At 40.5% G+C, this 21,933-nt stretch overlaps 2 protein-coding genes across 3 annotated transcripts in view; one reads left to right on the top strand and one right to left on the bottom strand.

The window, feature by feature from the left end:
• Window positions 1-21,933, top strand: part of Mub (poly(rC)-binding protein mub) — a 267,810-nt gene that overhangs the window by 156,987 nt on the left and 88,890 nt on the right. The window lies entirely within an intron of this gene.
• On the bottom strand, window positions 15,204-17,431 carry LOC143219277 (uncharacterized). The gene is made up of 3 exons (XM_076445292.1): window positions 17,422-17,431; window positions 16,031-16,500; window positions 15,204-15,986 (listed from the first exon to the last, which is right to left on the bottom strand). Exons 1-3 carry the CDS (start codon window positions 17,429-17,431, stop codon window positions 15,204-15,206), a joined length of 1,263 nt encoding a protein of 420 aa, XP_076301407.1.

Below are 21,933 nucleotides of genomic sequence, written 5' to 3'. Positions count from 1 at the left end.
GATTGGCACCGAGGCTTCGATAGACTCAATTGATCGAACACAATAGTTTTAGTTGTTCATCCTTACGAAAAATTGAATACGTAGAATAGTTTTTGTTCGAAGTTCGCAAAGAGTTTCCTCGTTAATTAAAGCATACAATTCAATTCCTTGCATTAATATTTGTTAACGATTCTCTGGCAGTCCGATTTATTTCGACAATCAGATTGGCACCGAGACTTCAATAGATTCAATTGATCGAACACAATAGTATTTAGTTGTTCATCCTTACGAAAAATTGAATATGTAGAATAGTTCTTGTTCGAAGTTCGTAACGAGTTTCCCCGTTAATAACTGACTTTTCAGTCTGCGATGAGAACAGTTTTTCTGAAAAATTCCCTATTCAAACAGAATAATAACAGCCACCCCCCATGCTGTGTACATTATTAAAATCCCTGCTTCAAGAACAATATCCATCAACCAAAGACTTAGAGAACTAACTTCCCCAAGAGTTCAAACAACTTAACTTCGCGGGAACTTTTAATGCAGCCACTTAACCGCAAAAACATCGTACTTTCAAGCGAAGGTTCCACCGCCACCCCCTCGCCATATGTTAAAAATTAGTTTCCGAAAACTGCACATTTTGTTGCATTATCGAACATTATTTCTTCGTGCGATTGGATTCAAGAGAAATTTTTTGAACTTTTTAGTAGAACTGACATAGTGAAGTTAAATCTGTGAAGTTGGTGTTCATTGAAATATTTTTTAAATAATTGCAAACGTGTCATCCAATTTCTTGTTCTCTGCTAGCCGAAATATGAACACTGATCTCAAAGAAGTGAAAAATACAGCGACACATTTTCGCAGAGCACATTTTCTACGTCCACAAAGTCATCAAAAAAAGCAGCCATCTCGCTAAAGAAATCGCAACGAGTGTACCATTTAGGGCATCCGATGAGCATCCAATTTGTGGCCCGTTGAAACAGAAAACGACGCCGGTCAAAGCGCGAGAGCTGCCAGTCCCGAGAAAGCGCGGAAACTTTCTTGAATCCTGAGAACGCGAACCAAAGAAGCAGTCCAGTGGTTCGCAAATTGGTGAATCGTGGTATTTACTTGGGCCCCTTCGCAATTTAGTAGAAATTAAGAAAGGGTAAGCTGGGAGAAACGTCCGGGAACGGCGTGAAAAGAGATCTCTTTATCAAAGAACGATTTCATTTTCTGCGGGGTCGACGATTCATTTTTCACTTGCTGTCTCGTGTTCGCGAGATCCGCGATTCAGTATTTCGCGTCTTTGCCGTTGTCGTCGGGACGGTAGAGTAGGGAACGGAGGCCATTCATACGAGGAGCCGCTCTTACGGGTGGTGAGTTTGGTTGCCGTGAAATCCTCCGTTTGGTCCACGCGCCGAAAAGGGTACGGTCTTGGTTCGCGAATGTCTGGGATCCGCGAATTTAATAACTCGAGTTCGCCGTCAGATGAAGTTGAACTCGCGGATTCGGCGAGTGGAATATATGTAAGACTGCCGAGTCGGAATTTCTACGGAGTATAGAGGTGTATACCACGGTCTCTCTAAGTATGTGTACGTGTGTACACGTATGTTTGTAACCGTGAAACCGGGGGTTGAACTTATTCCAAAGTGCCGGCTCGGTCGTTGGTAGTTTGGCCGGATGAAGCACGAGTATCCGAGTTGCAAAACTCGTTACGTATAAATAAAAAGAGCTCGCTTGCGAGGAGGACTTATTTGTTCGCGATAGACCCGGTTGCGTGGCCTGGCGAGGATAAATACGCGAAACGAAAGAGAACGAATTGGAAGTTTGGTATTTGAATATACGTATAATGCAAAAACTGCTGGGCGAAGTGGCCGCTCTCTCCTCTTCTTCCCGGTCGCTTAATGTCCCATTCGCCCGATGGCTCTCGTTCGGTTTATCGTTAACTTTCGACCTTTATGTTGGGGAATTTTTAGTTGAATTTATTACACGAATCTCGATTGATTGTCTGTAATCATTTCTTTCAATTCATTGCATCGTCGTCACGATTACAATCGTGTCCGTAACAATTTCTTCGAATTTGTCCGTTCGTGTTCGTCGTTAAAAATATTATTGCCGGTAGGAAAGACGGTTACGAACGCTGTAACGTTCTGATGGCGGCTCGGCTCGGCTCTGCTCGGTCGCGCGCGAGCACCAAAGCCGTATAAATACAAACATGCATAAATGCATAAGGCTGCAGATTGCTTCGAATATATCGATGCGTCGCTGCATTCTTCCCCGCTGCATAATTCTTGCGCGTGTCACCGGGGTGGCAAAGCGCTTTGTCGTGCCTGACAATCGGATACCCTTGTTTTATTCGGTATGAAGCTCACGCCGCGAAATATCGTGCCGTTCGGAACGTGACGAAATTCCTTTATATCGTTTTTATACTCTTTACCGTCGCCTGCGAACGCAAACCGGTCGTGCACTTTTGTTCCCCCTTGCACAAATTGACCGTTCATTAAATAATTATTTAATTATTTCGTTCGAAAACAGAGTCCGCTGTGTCGGAATTTTTGTACGGGAAATTGATATTCGCGTGTGACATTCTCAAATGACGCCGCTTTTTCATTTTCTTTCACGTAGAAAGCAATTTGAGCTCAGTTCGAAAATCAAGTACTGAACTTGAAAGACCGTCCACTCCACGAGAATATCATTATTTTATTAAAAATTGGGATTCGTTTGACGTTCTCAAATGGCGCCGCTTCTTCATTTTCTTTCACGAAGAAAGCAATTCGAACCCCTATAGAAAATCAAGTACTGAACTTTAAAGACCGTCCACTCCACGAGAATATCATTCTTTCATTAAAAATTTGGATTCGTTCGACATTTTCGAATAGCGCCGCTTTTGAAATATTTTTATGCAGGGAGACATTTGAAGCCCGTTGGAAAATGAAGTATTGAACTTTCAACAAACCATGACGGTTTTAAATGGTGAGAAAGGTCTGTCGCACTGTTCTAGCATAATTTATATAACGCTATGTCGGCAGGTCGCATTTAGTATCATTTCGAAGATGGTGGTGCAGGTCACGATAATTATTTATTCGTGTATTGGCCGCGGAGAGACAGTTGTTTGGCCGCTTTGTCAACGGGTTCTCGGCTGCCAGGAATTCCGTCTTATTCTCGCGGGTTTTTTTCTCTGTTCTATAGCAAATAGATTTAGTAGCGCAACCTTAGTATTTTGCGGTCAAGGATTGATCAAGCCCTCCGCGAAGCCGATGGTGATCTAATTTTCGACGATGTTCGGCCGCGGATTCGAATACATGTACAGCCGCGCCGTCTAAATAAAGACGTATCCTCCGACGTCAGTCGAAGTGTCATTTAGAAACGGTGTTGCGAGCGTCAAAGCTGTTTTCACCGGCGAGAGAGAGAGGATCCTTGCGATTTCTGGTGACACCGACGCCCTGTCACTCTTCCCCGGCGATCGTGCATTTAAATATCTTGCTCCCGATGCGATTTCCAGACGCCATAATTTAATTGGCTCGCATCTAGACGAGAGTGGAAGTCGCAGAGCCCGACTCTCGTTGCAATTCGAGGGAATATTTAACTTCGTTCTCGCGGATAATCCGATTCCCCATTTATTATATCGCGTTCGTCGCTCGAAAACGACGCCGAAACAATTACCGTTTACAGAAATGTCAGTCGACGAGTGAAACGGCTCTTGCTACCTTCAATTAAGCCGTGGAAATTCCCTCATTGGATAAATAAGCTCGCGACAACCATAAATAACTCCACCCGCGAAACTCTCCGAGAGGAAGCTGCAGCTACAGGATTTCTTTTCAGACATACTCAAATATTTCACTGGTCAATTCTCGTGTCAAGGATACTATTCATCTTACCGTGGATCGTACTGTATTTTTTTTTATTGTACTATCGTACTGTATTATTATTATTATAATTTTAACAATTATACAGCGGGCTTACGGTTAGTGTACAATGACAGACTTAATAATCGCTACAGATGTAGACTACAGTCGTTTAAAAACTGGAAGATATATTCGCAGGCTAATTTAATTCTTTGGGAATCATAAAGACGACACTGCCATAGAACATGATCCAAGTCCTCGGAGCTATAATTACACTTACAACTAGGATCACTAACAATAGTTACTCGATACAGAGAGGCAGCGAGATTATAATGATCGGCCCTGCTACGGTTTACTGAGGATATAAAACCCCTTTTAATGTAGTCATCAAAATTTTGAGGAAACCAGGGAGTTTGATTTGGGTTGTAGAAGTTTTGGAAATAATGTATACCCTTGATGGTGCCTTGCTCAGTAATTGAGGATCGAGTGTTGAGAATGCCTTTTAGTCTGAGGTGGCAAGTAAAATCGGTGAAAGGAACTTGAGAAATGTCCGCTGAGTTGGAAGATGTGGCAGCTTTTGCAAGGGAGTCCGCATCTTCATTTCCATACACTCCTATGTGTGAAGGGATCCAGAAAAATGTTATGGAATGTGAGTTGTCCTGACAGAATTTCACATACTTCTTTTTAATTTCGAGAATGAAAGGATTTGTTCTGATTTTGAAGCTGATGAAATTTAGACTAAGCAAGGCACTCAAAGAATCAGTAAAAGTAGCAAAAGAGCGATTTCTATGCTGAAGTGTAATGTCCATAACGTCGCACAGGGCCAAGCATTCCGCTGTAAAGATCGACGCGTTTCTATCGATACTTTTTTTAAGGGGGCCGTCTCCTAGCAGATGACGGTCGCGCGTGAACACTCACACACCGCTAGAGTACACTCACACACCGTTAGACCACGTATACGTACGCGAGAATTGCTAGGATCAGGGAAATGCGTTCTGATTTCTCGATAATGCAAAGACGGGGGTTTTTATTAGTCAAAATCGCTAGATAAAAGATCAATCTAGCGCGCTGTTTGCTTCAAAAGTCGTTCTTTTACGTTTCCGAGCAAGATTTTGCAATATTCGGCTGCATGTTGCCCGTCGGAGAGGCTAGTACGCCGGCGTGACTGCAGTGCCATCTAACGGGCAACATGCGACGGGCAACATGCAGCCGAATATTGCAAAATCATTGCTCGGAAACGTAAAAGAACGACTTTTGAAGCAAACAGCGCGCTAGATTGATCTTTTATCTAGCGATTTTGACTAATAAAAACCCCGTCTTTGCATTATCGAGAAATCAGAACGCATTTCCCTGATCCTAGCAATTCTCGCGTACGTATACGTGGTCTAGCGGTGTGTGAGTGTACTCTAGCGGTGTGTGAGTGTTCACGCGCGACCGTCATCTGCTAGGAGACGGTCCCCTTAAAACGAATGTTTAAGTTGTAGCAAATACAAGAACAACCAACATAATCAGCATTAGCGATTTTGCTACCATCGATAAATATGGCCATGGCGCCGTTGTCTATTAGGATTTTTTTTTAATTTGAGGGTTAGGATCAACTGGATCTCTAAGCTCTGAACCCAGAGTTGTGTTAATTGGGATGGATGTTACCAGTGTATTGAAATCATGGCAATATAAATTGTAATTATTATTAGAGATAATTTTATCTTTTAGCTCAGGAATACAATCAATGCAGATGTCAAGAATTATATTTTTGAATCTAGAGTTTTTCCTTTTGGATAGATGATAGTATTTAGGATCGTACTGTTAATTAATAATATTTACAATCAAATCTATTCATAAATCAGCTCGCGAAACTCTCAGAGAAGAAGGTGAAGTTACAAGGATGCAATTTATCTTATCGTAGATCGCACCGTTAATTAAGAATATTTGCAACAAAATCTATCACTACGCCATCGATAAACGTTCGACGTATTCCTCTCTGCGCGCGACAAACTTCCGACGCGACGGTGTAAACACGACAATGCTAGTCGATACTAATTACCATTGCGAGCCGCGTAACAGGAAGAACAACGGGTATTAACATCACCTTAATTGCTGATTTTAACGAGGGAAACACTGTTATTGGAAATGTCGTTTGCAACAAGCGGGATAATAGAAATTTTTAATAATCACATGTCTTCAGCCGCGCTTTAGTGATAACGACCAATTACGTCACGACCGCTTACGTCGTTAATAACAATTTTATGTTACACTACTTTTCCGTCCGCGTGCACGTGGATCATTCTACTCGCTCGAAGAGGATTCACAGCGCCGAAATAAAATGTTTCACAGTGAATTTCGGGCTTTCAGAATCAGTTTAAAACTGTTTAAAGTCGAGGAATAGTTTGTTCAAGAATCGCAAGGGGTGGCGAGACCGATTGTTGCGGTGGAACATAGTAAACTAGCTCGAAGATGTTCACAAGTTGCCTTTTGTCGACGATTAACCCCAACGGAATCCGAGACGAGGTACGTAGAAATCTGCGCCGTTTATTTGCCAACGGGGCTACAACCGTTCGGAACTCAATTTCCACAGGGCGTCATTATACTTACGTATCGAAACCGTGGACCGACGCGGCGTATGCATATGCATACGAGCTAGTGAATGCACGTCAGAGCGAGCTCACAGAGGTGGCGCGTGCATAAACTCCGAACGTCGCGGTCGCGTATTGTCTCTGCAGCTCGAGACGGTGTTCGATGGGAGAGATTCGAACCCGAGAACACGCATCTAATTTTCATGGAGGTTCGTTCCACCCTTCATCGTGCACAGGGTATCTCATTTGTATGTACAATCAACGTCAACTTTGAAACCGTCGATCGCAAAAGATATGTAAATACGAAATACTTCGAGACGTAGATTTTACATTTACATGAAACTTTGAATTTTTCCATCTTTGAACTTGATCGTCTGAAAAATTCTTGTGAACTGCCGTAAACAGAGAACGCGACAGTTACGAAAGAATAGAGGTGTCGCGGATGACTGTTTATTACGAAATATACGAGTTAGATGGAGCTCGTAATAAATATCTCGGTACGAATAAAAAGTTCATATCGCTATTACTTAACAACGAGTGTCACGGATCCTGCTAAACGATCAGCCGGAACGCAGAGCAATATCAATACTCGGCGCGCCAAAGCCGCGGAATTCATCATGTCCAGGCAATAGATTTCATCCAATTATATAGATCCGCTCGCGTATAAACTGGCTTGACAAAAAGAAGCCGGATAATCTACGATATAGGATTTCCATTCAAATGAACAGAATCCCACCGATCAATCTTAACGCGAGCATAAATCATATATGTACTCCGTTATTTAGAGGAATCTGGTGCAAATTGCGACACCAGATAAAAACATCATCCCCTTTAATAAAATACACATATTGATTATTATTATTATTATTATTATATACGGACCGAGGTCCTTTTATACAAATGTTTACAGTTGTTTACAGTAGAACTGATAAAAACAAAATTATTTAAATAAAAATAAATTTTTTAAAAATACCACGTTTTTTTAAAATGGACTAAAACGTATAAAATAATTTTTCCTAGCCCCGTACAGATTCCTAACCACGTACAGATAATCCTGAAAATTTGTGATTGTGAATTTTTAACAGCTACGCAAATATCTTGTAAGATTTAAAACGAAAAACGTGGGGCGCAAGATAATAGTAAGGAGTGTAGAGAGTAGCAGCCGTTGAGAAATCTCACACAACAGTTCATATCATCTGCGAAGCAATAAAATTTTTAGTAATTTAGGTGAACTATTCATGCATCAATTATATCTATTGCATGCGCCCCACGTTTTTCGTTTTAAATCTTACAAGTATTTGCGTAGCTGTTAAAAATTCACAATCACAAATTTTCAGGATTATCTGTACGTGGTTAGGAATCTCTACGGGGCTAGGAAAAATTATTTTATACTTTTTAGTCCATTTTAAAAAAACGTGGTACTTTTTAAAAATTTATTTTTATTCAAATAATTATTTTCTGCTTTTTAGTCTTGTGTGTGTGTGAAATTTTTGAATCGATTTTAAACATTTTGATGAGATCATAACAGAGACATGTAGTAAATTTCAGACGGTATTGCGACGCGTCATATAGAAAACAAACGCCGCTGCGTGGCGATCGCTGAACGCGATGACGTAGGTTTAGCGTGGAGGTGAACAGGTAAATATTTAATTGTTATTTCTCCGAAACGAATAGACTTTAAAAAAAATTTTTTTTTAATAATCCATTGTCATCCAGTTCTGAGCTATGTTTAAAATTTCAAGCCTCTAGCTCATCGGGAAGTTAGTTTAAAATCAATTGCAAAATTTGCCACCGAACACACAAACAAGAAAGCAAGCTAATAAAAACGTGGTAAAATGAAACATGACCAAAATAAAATGTCTTAACCTAAAATTGTGTATACATATTTCTAAACGGTTTTAATCAGTTTATCGTCTAAACTTCTACCGAGGGGTTCGCCGTGATAAATGCAGAAAATCCTCGGTTCCCTAATTACTCAGCCAAGAACATCCCCAGCGAACTCCGTCGAAGTCGGACTTGCAAAATGGACGTGTCCGAAGGAAAACAGCGATTCCACATTCATCTAAGTCTCGCTATCGTCTGTTTCATTACCAGAAACAGTCGCTGCCACGGTAAGGTTTCCATTAACCCCTGGCGAAACGTTCGCTGCTAGAAGCTCAGAATTTTCGGTGGTATTCTGTTTCCGGATGCCATGCCCGGACGGCACGGCACTCGCTCGCTCTAGCTCTTCGAGCCGCCAACCTATAAATCACGTAATTCTCATCCCCCATTATGGTTAATCTCCGCATATACTCTGTCTCCCTTCGCGTCTGACTTTGGATTTCCATTCCGGGTCCGCCGCTTCATCCGCTTCATCTCCTGATGATTCTCGAATCAATGTCAAATCGCGATTTATGGAGACACCGGCAAACCGTGCGGAATGTAACGCTGCGACGGCGGGGTTGTAAACGTCAGAGAAGCTTCAAATTGTCTCTTCTGATCGCCTACAATTGGACCAGTCAACGCGTAAAAGGTATTTTTGATGTTCCGCTGCCGGATCTTTTGTTGCGATGAATTCTACGAAGTCTACCATGAACCTGTACGCCGTTTGCAACAACATTCTAAAACACAAGAACTGTTCATATTAGCGAAAATTCATGAAACTTCCAATAGGCAATACAAATTTCTCTCGTTACTTTTACTTTATAGAAATTCGATAAAGATCTGCGAAAATACTTGTACATGTACAGTTTAAGATTGATGACACTCTTATCCAATTTTCATCTAAAGAAACTTCCGATATAGGCAAAACAAATTTTTCTCTTTACCTACTTTATAGAAATTCGATAAAAATCTGCGAAAATACTTGTACATGTACAGTTTAAGATTGATGACACTCTTATCCAATTTTCATCTAAAGAAACTTCCGATATAGGCAAAACAAATTTTTCTCTTTACTTACTTTATAGAAATTGAATAAAGATCTGCGAAAATACTTGTACGTGTGCAATTTAAGATTAATGACACTCTTATTCAATTTTCATCTAAAGAAACTTCCGATATAGGCAAAACAAATTTTTCTCTTTACTTACTTTATAGAAATTGAATAAAGATCTGCGAAAATACTTGTACTTGTGCAGTTTAAGATTAATGACACTCTTATCCAATTTTCATCTAAAGAAACTTCCGATATAGGCAAAACAAATTTTTCTCTTTACTTACTTTATAGAAATTGAATAAAAATCTGCGAAAATACTTGTACGTGTACAGTTTAAGATTAATGACACTCTTATCCAATTTTCATCTAAAGAAACTTCCGATATAGGCAAAACAAATTTTTCTCTTTACTTACTTTATAGAAATTGAATAAAAATCTGCGAAAATACTTGTACGTGTGCAGTTTAAGATTAATGACACTCTTATCCAATTTTCATCTAAAGAAACTTCCGATATAGGCAAAACAAATTTTTCTCTTTACTTACTTTATAGAAATTGAATAAAAATCTGCGAAAATACTTGTACGTGTACAGTTTAAGATTGATGACACTCTTATCCAATTTTCATCTAAAGAAACTTCCGATATAGGCAAAACAAATTTTTCTCTTTACTTACTTTATAGAAATTGAATAAAAATCTGCGAAAATACTTGTACGTGTACAGTTTAAGATTGATGACACTCTTATCCAATTTTCATCTAAAGAAACTTCCGATATAGGCAAAACAAATTTTTCTCTTTACTTACTTTATAGAAATTGAATAAAGATCTGCGAAAATACTTGTACGTGTGCAGTTTAAGATTAATGACACTCTTATCCAATTTTCATCTAAAGAAACTTCCGATATAGGCAAAACAAATTTTTCTCTTTACTTACTTTATAGAAATTGAATAAAGATCTGCGAAAATACTTGTACATGTACAGTTTAAGATTGATGACACTCTTATCCAATTTTCATCTAAAGAAACTTCCGATATAGGCAAAACAAATTTTTCTCTTTACTTACTTTATAGAAATTGAATAAAAATCTGCGAAAATACTTGTACGTGTGCAGTTTAAGATTACACAATTTTCGAAAGAAGTGAACCAGAAGTTTCACATTAATTTTAAGTTGACTGGGCTCACGAGGGGCTCCAGTTTCGGGGTTAGGCGTGCACATTGCGACAAGGACTTTTGGGACAATCCAGCAAAATTCGTAAAGAATTGAAGGAGAGTGGGAGGAGTCCCGGAGACGTAAAAATCGTTATCACGTGCGAATCCGCAACTCCAGCCGTGTTTCCAGCCGCCATGACGCACGCAAACTACTTGCCCGGACAATGTGGAAATTATAATCCACTTGACGAAGATCCGGTCTCGTTAGAATTTCATTAGAAGCATCTGCTTCGGCGGACGAGGCGAGGTGACGTTGCCCCGGGTTATTCCTAACGAGGCCTGATTGAACAAGTGACTACATGGTACCCGGTCAAGGTACCGGCTGGCAGGGCGGCGACTGCCGGGAAAACCCGAGGAAACCTTAAAACTGGCTGCACCGGAAGACGGCGAAAAGGTAAGGGACGAAGGGAGGAAGAGAGAGAGAGAGAGATAGGAAAAAAAGCAGCGAAGAAGGGCGGAGAACAATGGCACCTAGATGAAAGAGTTTGCAGGCCCCGGGCCACACCGGGGCTTTTCTATATTCCCCGCGCCCCTACCCTCGTCTCGTTGATACCGAAACGCTCGCAATTAGTCGAGCGAATTGAAACAAAACAGCGACCATAGTTTCCACCGACAACGCGCACCCGTCGAACTGCGTTTCACGTGCGAATTGCTGGCGCGATTTTAAGCCTGTTCTCCAAATGTTTATGGGGCCGTGTGTCTTTGTCTTTTCCTTAATATTCAATCAAAATGGAAGCCTCGCGAGCAGCCTATCAAAATCAATTTTCATAGAGATCCGACACTCGAAATGTATCAGGCTTCTTGTGACTCTGAGTCACTGAAATTGCTGTGCCATTATGCAAAATATTCTGTACGTTATTAAAAATGTGCTGCTACCTAATCGATTACTAAACATTTAAAAAATATTACACGAGGCATTATATGTAATCAATTTCATACCCATAAAATGAACAAGATCATACGTAGAAAATTGTTTACCGATTTCGACACATATAAGACCAGTGGCGCACCCAGGGGGGAGCCAGGGGGCCAAGTCCCCCACCAAGAAAAAAATGTTCAGCTTCCAAAATTAAAATCGCGGACTCGCGGAATAGCCCTGGGTACCGATGATAGATATTTTGGCTTAAAAAAAAGGTCATCACGCAAAACCTAGGGCTGGGTTCAACTCGGCCCCCCCCCCCAAAGATTACATCCTGGGTGCGCCACTGTATAAGACGAAGAAGTTGTTATGTGTGACAACAGCCGATGAATATCAAAGCGAACGACTCGGAGATTTATTACCAAGACGATTATCTCACACCCACAACAACCTCCACAAACAGTTTAGAACCGAGAGGACGATGTACCGAGCACTTAGGCGGGACATCGACAAACATTGTTACCTGTTCGGCACTGTTTCACTTGCCGCTGTGAAAATAATATCCGCGGAAATAAACGGAATCGGCCCTCCGCGAGGCTGTTTTGAGGAATTAAGGATCATTTGAGAGTTTGTAATCCTGCTGCGCTGCAAAGTGAGGATTAGAGGGGATGTTCGTGTACGAAGAGAGGTAACGTTTCCGCGGGAAATCTGACTAATTAGGAAACGAAAATTACAGCCTGGCGAAAAATTGTAGAACGGAAGTCTCGCATTTTCGGGAATAGCCCGGGATATAATCGCCCAAAAGATTCATCCCCTACGGATCGTTCGGTCGAAATCTAAAATTATCGCTGATGCAAACTTTGTTCGCATAAGGTTTTGGTTCTTTTAACACGTTCCGTGCCGAACCGATTTTGCTCGACTTTTCATTCAGGCTATTTGTTTTGTTCTGTACTGAATTTTTTGTAATACCCCATTCTTTTTTTAGGGGAATATATTTTCTTAGCACTCGTATGGCGACTCTGAGGCGCCACTAAAAATTGCTGTATCATCATTGAAAATATTGTTTACGTGATTAAATATGTAACTAACTAATCAATTACTAAACATTTAGGTATTATACCAATTTCACATCCATAAAATTTAAAAAATCGTAGGGAATGGATATACTCTAGGTCGGAAGAAATGTTAAATTTTTGAACTGTTCCATCACATTGAAAATATTGTTTGCATGATTAAATGTGTAGGTATCTAATCAATTACTAAACATTTAGGTATTGTGTGAGGTATTATACTAATATCATATCCAGAAAATTTAAAAAATCGTTTGGAATGGATATATTTTAGGTCGGAAGAAATGTTTAATTTTTGAGCTAAAATATCTCCCCCTGCAAAGGGTTAAACTTGTTATAAAATATATGTACAATTTAGCGCATTAAATCAATATGTCAGTGTGTACACACACACAACACGCGGCCTGAATGGATATTTTAACCATCGGTGGTACACGTGGCACGGAACGTGTTAAGTAAAATTCGAGGTTCGGATCTGGCAGAGATGATTCCGTACGGATCGAGGGGAAGGTTTTCGAGAGGCGAGCATTCAGCCATTTTCTGACACCAAGAAATACGCACCCTGCTCGAATGTTAGCATATTCACGCGTCCGGTGGGTGGTAGACGGTCGGACCAAGAGTCATTTCAATAACCGCTCGGAGAGCTCCAATAACTGTACGGCTTATCCCCATATCGTCCCCCCCCTCGCTATCCATCCATTTTTTCCCCTGCATATCGAACCACGGGGATTCCCGTGACTGGCTTCTATCCGGGTCAAAATCTTGTCGCGGCCGTAGACGTCGCGTCGCTCTCATTTCCGTCAATCTTAACGTTCTCCGGCGGATTTCTCGGCTGAGAGCACCCAGCCAGCCGCCCCTTCGTTTCCATAGGGGTTGGCTTTTCGCCTGTGTGCTGGGTTTTCATCGGACGTCGAATCGCGCCGCGTACCGTTTCGCATTTGTTTGCGTGGCTCGATCCCGAGACGTCTGCGTTCGAGACGGAAATGGAGGCGGCGACGAACAAGAAACCACCGAGGTCGACCTCCATTTCTGGCTTCTGAGACGCGACCTCACAAACCTAAGACGCTACCGCACAATCCTGACTCGCTCCGAAGCTGAGTTGCGTCGCACTGCAACGCTTCTTCCCCGAATCTCGCTAAAAACCTTGCTGAAATTGCCAATCTTTCAAACACGGTAACACTACCACCCCTTCAAGAGTAATTGTACCCAGTAAGCAAACATGCTCGATTTTGGACAGTAGGCAGTGCCAGCAAAACAACATACTTCTGCGTCCGAATAAGTATCGCTTTATGCTGGCAGAAGTAGAGCAGAACGAAGGCAGCTCGGTCCTTCGTTTAAGAGGGCACCACGGTCGCACTAACGTGGCGGACGTCGGATAATATCCCTTGTGTAGTTAATCTAAATGTACAGAATATTTAAAACCTTTCTATATTTAACATGTTTGCACAAATTCTCATTATAAGACTATGTATAAATTAACTATGCTACTATGTATAAGACTATGTATGTATAAATTAATATATTAGCGAGTAAAGTATGGGCATTCAGAGAAATTTTGTAATATATTTTAGAGGAATATTAACAAATTGTTGAAACAAATACAGTAAATGCGTACGTGGGTACCCGGTTGACTACACAAGGAATATAGAATTAGTGCGACCGTGCTGCCCTCTTAAACGAAGGACCTAACCCAGACCGGGCCAGCATAAAGTGATACGTCTGCGTCCGAATAAGTATCACTTTATGATGGCAGAGCGTGCTGTCCAAAATTGAGCAGATTCCGAGCATCCTCAGCTTCGAGCGTGTTCTGACAGTTTAATGCTCGCCATCTGCTGACATCGCACGATTGCAGGCTGTGCGTAGTTAAGACTGTAATGTCTCGCACGCAATGGAAAAAATTAATAATGCAGGGAGGATAATAGTTACGATTGAGGAGCAGTTTAAACAAGTACCAGATAATTAATAACAATTTCCCTATTTAATTTGCGATTTAGTACAACCTCTAAAGAAGCAATTTCGCGGCAGTTTCTTTTGAACTTGATCTTAAAATGTGATCAGGCTAATGCTATCCCAAGAAATTGTAGAATAACGTATGAATAATTCAGTATCATTTTATAATGTTTGCAACGCAAGCAGCATTCGGCCAGGCAGCAGAGAAGTTTCCAGATATTTGTCCATTGCTTCGCGTCGCGCGGAGAACCGAAAGGGATGAAATAGTAGACAATAATTTTGCGGCTTGCTGCCGAGGTCTGAATCAAGTTTAAACCCACGGATTAGCATTCTTTCAACATACCACTGCGCGCGGTCAGAGTTGGCTGAGGTTTAAAGTAGATCTACGAAAACCGAGCGCATTCTCTCTCCGATGCTGCTTTTCCGGAAAACAATAGAATCCGGAACAGGCATATTTCACGCGAATAGGTCGTTCCAACGCCACTTTAATTCTACTAATATAATATCAAGAAATAGTCACCGACATGTGTACCGAATTTACATAAATAAGTATATTGATTTATATCCGAGGCATACGTTGGAACTATAAAGTGTAGCATCAGACAGTTTGATGCATTTGATGCATAAAAATAAAATAAGTAGGCGTGATTCAAAACAGTAAAAGCATTGGAAGAATTTAAAGATAGTGTGACATTATTTTCAACCTATTAACCATATTTTTTTTTATTGAGCCACTGAAACCTATTATAGGTTTATTTCAGCTTTAACAATTATACAGTAGGCTTACAGATAGTGTACAATGACAGACTTAATAATCGCTACAGATGTAGACTACAGTCGTTTAAAAACTGGAAGATATATTCGCAGGCTAATTTAATTCTTTGGGAATCATAAAGACGACACTGCCATAGAACATGATCCAAGTCCTCGGAGCTATAATTACACTTACAACTAGGATCACTAACAATATTTACTCGATACAGAGAGGCAGCGAGATTATAATGATTAGCCCTGATACGGTTCACTGTGGATATAAAACCCCTTTTAATGTAGTCATCAAAATTTTGAGCAAACCAGGGAGTTTGATTTGGGTTGTAGAAGTTTTGGAAATAATGTATACCCTTGATGGTGCCTTGCTCAGTAATTGAGGATCGAGTGTTGAGAATGCCTTTTAGTCTGAGGTGGCAAGTAAAATCGGTGAAAGGAACTTGAAAAATGTCCGCGGAGTTGGAAGATGTGGCAGCTTTTGCAAGGGAGTCCGTATCTTCATTTCCATACACTCCTATGTGTGAAGGGATCCAGAAAAATGTTATGGAATGTGAGTTGTCCTGACTGAATTCCACATACTTCTTTTTAATTTCGAGAATGAAAGGATTTTTTCTGATTTTGAAGCTGATGGAATTTAGAATAAGCAAGACACTCAAAGAATCAGTAAAAATAGCAAAAGAGCGATTTCTATGCTGAAGTGTAACGTCCATAACGTCGCACAGGGCCCAGCATTCCGCTGTAAAGATCGACACGTTTCTATCGATACTTTTTTTAAAACGAATGTTTAAGTCGTAGCAAACACAAGAACAACCAACATAATCAACATTGGCGATTTTTCTACCATCGGTAAATATGGCCGTGGCGCCGTTGTCTATTAGGATTTTTTTTTAATTTGAGGGTTAGGATCAACTGGATCTCTAAGCTCTGAACCCAGAGTTGTGTTAATTGGGATGGATGTTACCAGTGTATTGAAATCATGGCAATATAAATTGTAATTATTATCAGAGATAATTTTATCTTTTAGCTCAGGAAAACGGTCAATGCAGATGTCAAGAATTATGTTTTTGAATCTGGAGTTTTTCCTTTTGGATAGATGATAGTATTTAGTGACAGTATTAACAATTTTGGAACCTTTGTTTGAGACAATTTGAGCAAGGTATCGTTCGCATAGAAAAATTGATCTGTCCGATAGTAGCATCAACTTGGATTCTGCAATCATTACATTGAGAGGAGTGTAATGTCCATAGCGTATTAACCATATTAAGAGAGAAAATAAATTGCTATCTCGCTCCGGTTTGTTGCAATTCGAGTAGACAATTATGATTTCGCATGAAGATCCGCTGTCTACTGATTAGTATACATTGTATGTGTGAAGCTTGTGAATTTCCATTGGGAAGCGGTTGTAACGCCGCATTTGTAAGTCGGGCAACGCCATTACGGCTCGATATTATCAGCTAGCAGGATCGGAAGGAGCTTAGGAGCAGGAAATTGTGAACCGGGAACAGTAATACGGCGGGATGACGAAGTTCAAAGACGATCCTCTGCTATATATTTGCCGTGGCAGTGCACTCTGAAAAATTGCGGACAGTTGTACCGTTTCGAATAACACACATTGGCCCGTTGAAATCGAAGCAGCCGGATACGGAACGCGAGCGCGCGGCAATCGCAATATGGTAGATCGAGGAAACGTATAATATTTTCTGAGTGGTTAGAACGCGGGATATCTATGCTCTCGGCTGTGACACAATTCCCGGGATGTTCTCCATCGCTCGGAAAACTGTTCGTCACCGAAGCCACCGGGAATACACATCGAATATCGCTTGTATTTCCCGTTCATGCGCGACGATCGCTCGAAAAACCTGTCGCTAGGATGAAGGACATTAAATATTTCTGTTCGAGCGGGATTTATATCGCTGCTCCATCCTCCCACGGTTTCCCGAGACCTTAATCCTTTACGCCCTGCAGGTACTCTGCCGAATCACTTTCCATTCAAATTCTGTGTTACTACAGATATGTATATGTTCAGATATTCCGGAAAAATTAATTTCGTTTCGCCAGAATGTACTTGTGTTTGTGCCCCTCGTTCGAATAAATGGCATCATTCTGTATGAACGGGATTAATTTATCCCTTAGGCCGGAAAAATTCAGTTCTACGTCCATTTGATTATCCTCGATAAAATAATTCTGTCGAGGTATTTCTAACACAGTTTATCAATTTAATTTGTAAAAATATACGTTGATCGAATCTCGCAGGAAACAGCGACTTACAATATAACATGCGGCCACGATAAACTCGTTTTACGGTTAAAAAGTAATCCCTTCTGTCGCCGGAATGTCCCGAAATTTTTCAGAAACTCCTCCGCAACTTCGCGATCCCGGGAATTGCTCTCGTCCGTCTGAAGGAATTCTTCTCCCACAAAGGAGCACCGAATTTCTAGCTTTTCACGGGAGAAATTGATAATATTTTCAGGATCATATAACCAGCTATTTTAGCTCCTCTCGTTAAATCGACGTTCCGTCTGCATTCAATGGTTCGAAATTACCGAAGACCGATGAATGCACCCTTAACCTGAATGCATCGTCTGGCAATGTAAATGAATTATTGCGCCCGTCATTATTACCAAGGAATGCGCCCGCGAAGTGAAGCCACTGCCAATGAATGATTACTTTATCGCGCATAATATGAATTGCTGAATCGTTTTTTTCGCTTTGCGAGAGAGGAAACCATTGAATAGAACAGCTTTTTACATAGGACCACTGATTTTCCCGACTTAAATGTCTCTCGTCCGTCTTGCAGATAGAACACAGACGAACTCGATGGCTCGTGTTGCAACGACATTCAAATGATCTTAGACCTCGATATGCGCGTTGGAAATATGTATGCGCAGCCTTGTCAACATACAACCTCTTGGACGGTCATTGATATTCAAGGCTCGGTGAAGTGGTTTTTGTTAATTATTTATTCTACCTGTGAGTCGCTCTCCGAGCTAACAAAGTCGAGGAAAAGTGTAGTCAAATTTTCGAATAAAACTGAAACACTTGTGAAGTTGTTCTGTATCGATTGTGGGAAACAAGGCTAAAATAAAAATTGATTTCATCTTTTAATAACTTTGTTAAAAAGCAATACTAAAAAATTCAGAAAATTCTCCTAGGCTTTTACTGCTTTATGTTTTACCCAATCATTTTCTTTATAAATTCTTCATTTTCTTGCATAAAGAAAAATGATAAGATACCTCTAGATTTCTATATATAATGTTTCTCAATATATACCAATGATGTGTATAAACATTTTGTATATGTATAGATCTGTATAGAATATCCTCTGTCTAGTAACATACGAAGTAACTGCTATTATTTACGCTGTGTCTCAGGAATTATATCAGTTTACATGAAAAACCGGTGCGTGAAAACGATAAGACATGGTGAAGAAGAATAGTGATTTAATTACACTGTCCAACACCCAATTTGTTTCACAATTACTGTTGGGTGGCTCTTATAAAGTTCTTTGCACTGATTCCGAATCTGCCCTTAATTTTTCTCCTAGACTAAAACAAGCGTATTTGTCAACTTTAAACAAAGATTGTGATGTTATTATAAAAGATATTGAATTGTTCTTCGTAGCAAAAAATTCTGTAGACTTTCCCGAATACAATAATATCCAATATTAATACATTATGAATGTTTAAACACGTTTAAACAATCGTTAAAGACAGAGAGACACCACTTTGCACCAATTTTTGAGGATATTTTTGAATTTATCTGAAAAAGTAAGGGTCCAGCGGAAAATTGAACTGTATCACCCGATAGAGCAGACTTTTATGTTGAGAATTCACCCTTTGAAGTTTGCAACTATGACGTTTTTTTCGAACCACAAAACAAAATATCTTCGCCCGGCATAAGTTGCCGCCAGTGGCGTTCACCACTAGCGCGGTCTCGGCATAAATTGGCCAACTCATGTTGGGCGAAAATATTTTGCTTTGTGGTTCGAAAGAAACGTCAAAGTTGCAAACTTTAAACAGCGATTTCTCAAGATAAAAGCCTGCTCTATTGGGTGATATAGTTCAATTTCCCGCTGGACCCTTTATTTTTTGAGATAAATTCAAAAATATCCTCAAAAATTGGTGTAAAGTGGTGTCTCTCCGTCTTTAACGATTGTTTGAACATATTTAAACATTCATAATGTATTAAGAGCGGCATGTCGAAAAACTGATTCGAATTCCCGGGGCAAACGAGGCACGGAGTGATCGACATAGTATAGCACGGCGGAAATATTATTTACAATCAGCGTCCGCAATTTCATATTTATCGAACCGTCGTTGGGCTGGGCGTGTACGCGTGCCCACAGTGCACCACTTAGAGTATAGCATAATCGCGGAGAAAAGTGCTTCCTAATGAGCTCGGTCTTTCGCAGGTGTGCGGAAGTAGTAGTGGTCCACGTTAGTCTGGATCGAGGTTCCATTGGCCATTGCAAACTGAATTTCCGATAATTGCTTTCCGCACCGCCTAAAATGATAATTAAATTCCTGGTCGCGCTATTACCCATGGCAAGCCATTGTCGTCATAATGGCCTTTCCGGGAAGCGTCGTAAGGGGAAGTCGTGTGGCTACATTTAAGGATGTTCTACAAACAACATCTCCGGTGCGCGGGAGCATGGTAATGAACCAAATGGGCAACGAGTCCGAGGGACCGTGCCGCCGGTGCAAGGACGACGTGTAACATTTAATTAATCGCGTATTTAATACCTGCCTTTTCATACGCCTCACTTCAAACACGGCTGTTTATGCGAACGAGCGTTGACGGCGAACAGCTGCGCCGCACGCCTGAAATTATGAGCCGCGTTGCTGCTACACAAGAATGTGTGTCACTCTCCACTCGAAAACGGAAGAAAGAACCTTCGAATTTAGTCGTTGTTCGGCCACGTCGAACTAGGTCGTTCGGAAATTAATTCATTTATTGTTAACATACTGCAGATTTTTGTGCATTTATGAAGGGGTAATGGAAAATTTCAGAATACCGTAATGTTGTTTTTAAAATGTATGGGATGAAGTCAATTTTCATTTTTTTTATTCCTGCTTCCCACAATAAATGCAGAACATTTTTACGCATTTATGAAGAAATTAACCGGATGTTCTCGCGTTTCTCAACATTTCTTATGCGGTGCAAATCTCATTTCAAACGAAGTCGTGAAAAGTCATCTAACTCGATTGTTTGCTAATAGAAAACAGGAATTCTACGAGCATGATAATGGTAAAAGATTGGTTTTCATTTTCCCAGAATTTTTAATTACTCACATACAGTATTTACAATCTAGAAACTTTAAATTTAGTGTTTCAAGCATAAACAAAGGTGTAGACCAGGCTAGCAAATTTTTATTTCGCATTAAAGTAGTTATTTCATTGAATAAAAATTGATTTGTGTTGGAATTGTAGATTAAGACAACGAAACGACTTTCTGAATGACCTAATATTATTACTAGCCATATGTATACGAACCAAATGGAAATTTATTTCTGTTTTCAGCGATTTTATTATGTTGTAAGGAATCTATCGACACTCTTAAGTTCTTCAAATTCTTGTATTCTTCGAAATTACATGCACCAATTTTTCCCATAAATGCATACAGTTCTTTATCTACTAATACGAATAAATAGTACATACGACCTTTTCATCATAACACGAATAGTGTCGTAAAATATCAATTTTCCAACTGAAGCGGTTTGCGAGAGCTATTCCAGTATGGCGGCTGCAGACGTTGATGTACCATGCGCACTTATTCCGGCCTTTTTACCCGATAAATGAGGTAATAGAGAAAAATCGGAGGAGATTGTTAAACCGGACAGTAGGCTAATCGGAGTACAAAATTACAGAACTCGCTACAGTCGAAAACGAATACAAACTTCCTTGTAATCGACGCTTTAAACGTTTCGAAAACAATATAAAAAGTGAATAAACACTGTTCTCTCAATACATGCGCAGCGCTGTTAACACAGTATGCATCAGACACGTGAAATTTAAATTCCAATCAATTTACATTTATAAATTTCAGCGTACAAGGATCGAGAATGCAATTCAATTAGAGCAATTTGTTAGCATTAATTCGCTAATCAACTCTGTATGATTTAAATTCGCGCGTGCAATAAATCTGCTGCGTTTTAACAACGCGCGAAAATATCGCCGACCGTCTCTGGTTGAACGTGCCGCCTACATTTAGAAGCATAATAAAATCAGGTTTCATTAAAATGGTAATTATCGGGTCTGGATCTCTCTCTCTCTCTCTCGCTCTCTCGGTGGCGTGCAGAATGCTCGTCCGTTAGTTACAAGCATGCTCATTCATCCAGAAACGGGAGCCTTTTGTTTAGCTACTCGTGTTCTACCTTTTATTATCAAGTTTGACACGGCAACGTTCACTTTTACACGGGACTGGATTCGTTTCAGCAGCGGCGACGTCGACTTGTCCTTCGACTGACAGAGGAAAGTTGAATGACTATGGTCCGGATCGAGGTAGAGAAACACGACCAGTTTAAATCGGAAAATCAGTCACCAACGTTACAGTCACCCGGTTGCGGTGTGATTAGTGGCGGCTCATAATTTGGCGAAACGATTTTAACTGGCCGACCGATTGCCGGTGATTACTCCAGATGCGATTTACAAATGATCATCATCGAGGCACCGCGACGATTATATCGTCGTAGACGTTCATTTCCAAAACGTGGGTCCACGGGATTACGTTGTTGTTGTTCGACAACGCGTCCGGGCTTGGAATTAACGCTATAGAGAAGCA

The sequence above is a fragment of the Lasioglossum baleicum genome, unplaced genomic scaffold (assembly GCF_051020765.1).
Source record: "Lasioglossum baleicum unplaced genomic scaffold, iyLasBale1 scaffold0021, whole genome shotgun sequence".
Classification (NCBI taxonomy): domain Eukaryota; kingdom Metazoa; phylum Arthropoda; class Insecta; order Hymenoptera; family Halictidae; genus Lasioglossum; species Lasioglossum baleicum.
The sequence above is the reverse complement of the archived record's forward strand: the minus strand, read 5'-3'. Positions and strand labels throughout refer to the sequence as shown.